We start from the raw sequence: 6,066 nt of genomic DNA, 5'->3' as shown, positions 1-6,066 counted from the left end.
AAGAAAAAGTAGTATTTTTACATTTCGAGCATGCTCTTCTTCGGAAGAAGGAGACACAGGAAAACCCAAGACGAAAGTGGGAAAAAAAGATCGCCAACAAGCAAATACATGCCGTTACATTTCTTAAGTGACCGGAAGAAGAAGGAATGAAGAGTAACTGCTCTGGGACAGCACATAGATATATATGTTTGTGTGTGTGTGTGTGTGTGCCTGCGTGTAAATATATATATATATATATATATATATCCGCGATAAATATTCCACGCTGTTAAATATGAAACTTATCAACTGTATATCCATACATGAGTTACCTTAAATGAGATAATTACCTATACAACCTGAAATTTCGGTTTAATTGAATTGATCGCAGAGAATGAATAATTAAATCAAAGACTGGAATTTATGGTTATATCTTTCTTTTGTTATAAACGTTTATATGCCAATATTTGAAATAAATTTCACAATTAAAATTATTAATATTACGATTAAAATAATAAAGTCATAATAATAAATTAATGATATACACATTTTACGATGTACACTCTGTGTATTTATTCAAACTTAGCCTTAAAAACAATACATTAAACACTGTGTGTTTATTGAATGAATACCATGGCGTTCGAAATGTTAAACGTATTATTTTTGGCACTAAACTGAAGATATACTCATGGTTTATTCTAAAGAAATGCGCGTAGATTATATCAAAGAAAAAAAAAACTACACTGCGTCCCACATCTTTAGGCAAATCAATCTTCTGTATATTCATTCAAAACCAGTTTTTTCCCCCACTGATTTTTGGCAACACATCTCTGCGCACATTCTGTTAAAATAAATCTGCGCAGACGTAAACAAACGGCAGCCAATATCATGTGGCAGCAACAGCTCTGATGTCTCAAATTATTAGACGGGTTCCCAATTCAAGTGTCATTATGAGACAGAAACGCGATCTTACATTGAATGAGAAGTCTACCATCGTGTCAGAGCTTAGAGAAGGTAAAACAACCATAGAAATATAAAAAATAATGGAAAGACATCACCTAAAAGTGAAGATATTTGTGCAGTCTCCTATTTCTATCCGGTTGAGAGCCGATAAGGCAAGTTGAGGGTTGCTTCTACTAGTACTTTATCACGTGTGAAAAGGGAAGTTCTGCGGAACCCACGTCCTACAAGTAGAAAAGTCTTCTAACGTTGTACCTAGGAGGACATATAGAAAACTATCAGGTGTCGCCTTTTGAAGTAGTAGCTAGGAATGTTAATCGTGTTATAAAGCCCACTACGAAAGCTGTTCATAAGCAGAAAAGACTGAAATGGGCAGAGAAATACATGAAGATAGGTTTTTCAACAGTTCTATTCACTCACGGATGCCGTGCTACCCTTGATGGGCCAGATGGCTGGAATAAAGGTTGGGTATCAATCAGCGTGAACCGTTCTCATCATTTGAGACGCCAACAGAGGCTAGGTGGGGAATTTTGGAGGGATGACATCGTTGGTGGTATGATGGTCAAGACACAGAAAGTTCCAAATGGGTTAAGAGGATGTCGAAAACATATATTACCTTCTTAAAGGGTGGTTCAAGAGTGGTTCAAAAAGCAAAAACTTTCATTCAAGAGAAAGCTGGTCTTCATGCAAGATAATGCTCCGTCTCATGCAGTAAATAATTCTAAAGAATACCTTCAGCAAATATCATATTTCTACTTTCATTCACATATTTCCCTCTGTACTCCTTATCTCCTCCTTTTCCACAACCTTCTGGAGGCTGTTTCATGAGGTGGCCACTTTGCTTCTCTGACTTAAACCCGAGCGCGAGAACCTGTGGAGTGTCCTGAATCCTGAAGAAGCATGCTTACCAAGATTTCAAGTAAAGTTGCCCTCTGGGATGCTATTGTAGATGCTGCTCTAAGCATGACACAAGAAGATATCATCACCTTGACAAATTCAATGGATTGGCGCATAAAGAATATAATTGCATGTGAAGGACCATACATCAAACATTAGGAATTGTATGATGTCATAATCCCCCGATTATTTTCATACGAACTTATTATTTTGTTTACCATTTAGGCTTTTATGAACATATTTTTGTTAGACTTTTACTATTAAATTAAATAAACCTTAGTTCTGACACAATTATCAATTTTTTATACTTGCCTAATAATTTGTGACGGTGGAAATGTTGCCCAATAACAAAAATGGCCGCCAGTTATTGGTGTCTGTGCAGATCCGGTTTATTTTAACAGAATGTGTGCAGACATGTGTTACCAACATTCAGTGGAAAAAGAACTGGTTTTGAACGAATATACATTTATTCATTGAGAGAAGGTTGATTTGCCTAATAATGTTGGACTCAGTATATATTTAATAATAGCAATTATAAATGTAGAAGGTGATATGATAATGCCCAATCACTAGTCCGTCGGACAAAATAATTAACATTTCTTCTGGCTTTAAGAACTGAATTCAAATACCACGGAGGTCACATTTGCTTTTTATACTCGTTAGGAGTAAATAAAATTCATACCAGAAGTTTTGATTTTGTCGATTTGTGGAAATAAAGACACGTGGTTTGCATAACGTCATTTCAAAACGCCTTCGCATAATCCGATGTAAATTTTCTTTCTTTTCTTATCGATTAGGTTATCTCTCTCTCTCTCTCTCTCTCACACACACACACACACACACACACACACACACACACACACATAGACATACGCGTGTATGTGGAGAACTATCAAAATTATAGTTAAGTATATTTCGACGATCGTAGTTATACATATCAATATGCTTATATGCTTGTATGTTTTACTTGGAGAATGATTCATTTTATACGTGTTCCCAAAATAAACTACAATAAACATTTTACCGTGAAGAAATTAATGAAATGCTTACCTGAAGTCTACAAGTTCAATACTTTCAGTGCATGAAGTGTCATCTCCTAATGAATGCAGTCGAAGGTAAATTCGCTGACCAGATGGAGAATCGACTTGCCATATACTCGTCGCTGCACTTAAGTCAGATATCATAGATGTGGAATCGCCATCCGACGTAATGGTGCCTAGATGTGTAAAAAAAAAACATTAATTGGTACATTGACATGCACTACCTAAACACAAAAATATTTTTTTATTGATAATATATGATAATATGTGCTATTACATATTTGTATATCAAGTGAATTAAATAATAGAGATTATAAATGTCTGCATTGTTTGAGCAATTTGCAAGAACACTTACAAACATAAGTGAATCAGTTATAAAACTTATTTTCATATGCTTACTTTTTGGGTAGGGGAAAATTATTATAAAGATATGCGGATCATTGTACGGAAACCCGATTGGTAAAGACTAACTTGGACAAGCCCTTCCAGAGAGATAGGAAGATAAATTTAACTACGAAAGATATTATCAAGGACTGGAGCAATATTCTTTGATTGCTGTTCTATGGTTGGTATTGCATCTAACTAAAACATCTGGTATTCCATCTGACTAAAATATCGCAAAGAAGGGGATCGACAACACTAATAGAATATTGGAATTATAGTATTCGAGATGTTGAGTAAGATAGTAAAAGCAGTACTACCAAGAATTGGAGCACTAGCTGTGATACAAAAAGGAATAGTGAAACATAGAAGCGCTCGCACTTATTCACGGACTAAAACAATGCATTATGTTGGAGAGCAGACATTACATCTAACGCAAAATATTGATATTTCAATAGTAGAATTCGAATAGTTCCGCTTTTCACAATATTTGCTTTATACACGTATCGTTCACTAATTAACACAAGTCTCATAATACATACTCTAAACATAAGCCGTTCAATGTTAAAATAATATATGCCGATATAGAAACTTAAGTAACTGATATTTAATTATAAAGCACACCCCTCACATCGTCAATAACTAATAGATCTCATATTCTATACAATTCCTCTCACTGATATATTATAGTCCTCAAATGGAATCAGTTCACGATGACAATCATAATTTGACACAAATACAGCTAACAGAACACGTACAATGCATATTTTTTACGCAGTAATGTAATATACACGATTTCATTTATCTCAAACAATACTCAGACGAAAAATAAAAGTTACAATAGAACCAATTAAACAAACCTCTTGAGTAAATGGCATATAGTTCACACACGAATTCATATACAAAAAAAACCCCACAAATGCTGCACATATCTGAAGACAGCCGTGTCTCTGGTTGTACAGTAGAAACTGGCAGGTACATTTTGAATATATGATGAGAATTATTATAGTAATGGTAATTCCATTAGTATGCATTGGGGATGGGATGATTAGAAGAAAAAATAAAATTAACAAAAAGTGCAATGACAGTGGCAAGTTTGTCATCGTTGTAGATTCGTAATCTTGGCAAATATGTAAGCCACAAATCTAAAGTCACTACATCAGCAGCAGAATTCCGGAGGCAACTGGAAAGACCTTTGGCTGTAGATGGAGCTGTTTATACTGAAAACGTTTCCCTTTCCCGTGAAGAGAAAGGATGTATGCTTGCAACTGGACAGAGAATCTTTGAGGGAGAGAAAGCATTACGATCAGTTACTAGTACACTAGTGAAACTATGAAAATTATTCAAAGAAAGCTCCATCTAAGGTTATTAATTCTTATGATTTGTCAAAAGAAATTATTACGTACAGGAAATCTCTGGTGCGAAGCAGACACGAAGCCCCTTAGTATATCTTTCAGTTCAGCCACAAAAAACCTTCGTCCAATATGGAAGAAACTCACGAGTTCCAAGTTGGAAACGACTATTACTCGTTATTTCTCTAGGATACTGTCAGACATTTTGATTTACTAAGCGTCCAACGACATGACGGATATGCGAGGACAAAGATATCCTTTGTCTTCGCTTTTGCAAGACTTCATGCAATGTCTTCAACCTCCGCAGTATGATAGCAGCTCCAAAAGCGCTACGATAAATATGTTCCTTGACAAAACACGATATTCGGTGACAGTTTATGTCTCTCACTGAATAGGCTCCAATATGTATTGCAGCGGCTAGTGATCTGTAGACATCATCAAAGGTGACTCTGTTTAGGAAGACCACTTTGGCGGAGAAGGCATGGTCATTCCTATCGAATACTTTTATATTTACGAAAACGCAGCGGAAAAATATATCTCTGATTCACACTACGTTGTATCACATGAGGGGGAAGTATTCTTCAAATTTGCATATTTCTGATTACTATACAGAATACAAGCTTCCGTGCTAAAATCTCAAACATTTTGTATGGTAATGTCATGACTGAAAAAATGTTAATGATTTCCTTTCTTTAATATGAGTCTTCTTTCTTTGCATGCACTGAGGCAGAACGTCTTTCACCCAGTGTCCATTTTGGCAGGCCGCTCCAAACCATCTTCTTCATTTGTCCATGTGCCTGACATAATCCATAGAAGTTTTCATTTTAAGATTTGAAATGGGTGAGTGTAAGTATTATAGCAAACGGGTCTTCATCCACAATAAAATCCTATGGGGTTCGTAATCGGTCAAAAAGTAAATACACCGACGCCGGTTGGTGTGTTTACACCCAATGTAACTTCGCCAGATGTGACCGATAAAATATGTATCAGGTTTTAAAAAATAAGTGCTGGAGTCGCTTCAATCGATCAAAAATTCTTCAAAGTGATCCTTCAGCACAATCGGATTCTCACTACTGAAACAAGTTAATGATAAAGTTATATATATATATATATCATAAATGTTAAAAGGGCCAATTAAAATCTGAACCACGAAAAGAGAGAATCCATGTTCCCCTATTTGTGTATGAAAAGATTTTATACACTTTTATATTTTTAAAAATATGTTGTCTGGTGACTTACTTATGCATGCTAACGACTGGTTTAATTTAATACCTCTATATCAACGGTATATATATATATACATTAGGATATAATAACACTTTTATATGCATATACATATATATATACTTATACAAATGTACGTGCATACACACGCAGACACACACAGAGACACACCCACATACATACATACATACATACATACATACATACATATATATATATATATATATATATAT

At 35.0% G+C, this 6,066-nt stretch overlaps 1 protein-coding gene across 1 annotated transcript in view; it reads right to left on the bottom strand.

Moving 5' to 3' along the window:
* The window catches only part of LOC106873978 (uncharacterized), a 1,133,216-nt gene that overhangs the window by 146,581 nt on the left and 980,569 nt on the right, over positions 1-6,066 (bottom strand). The window contains exon 20 of the mRNA XM_052969422.1: positions 2,887-3,052. Within this exon, the coding sequence (XP_052825382.1) occupies positions 2,887-3,052 (166 nt within the window). The remainder of the gene's footprint in view (positions 1-2,886; positions 3,053-6,066) is intronic.

The sequence above is a fragment of the Octopus bimaculoides genome, chromosome 7 (assembly GCF_001194135.2).
Source record: "Octopus bimaculoides isolate UCB-OBI-ISO-001 chromosome 7, ASM119413v2, whole genome shotgun sequence".
NCBI classification, from domain to species: domain Eukaryota; kingdom Metazoa; phylum Mollusca; class Cephalopoda; order Octopoda; family Octopodidae; genus Octopus; species Octopus bimaculoides.
Note: the sequence above shows the minus strand (reverse complement) of the source record. Positions and strands in the feature narration are given on the sequence as shown.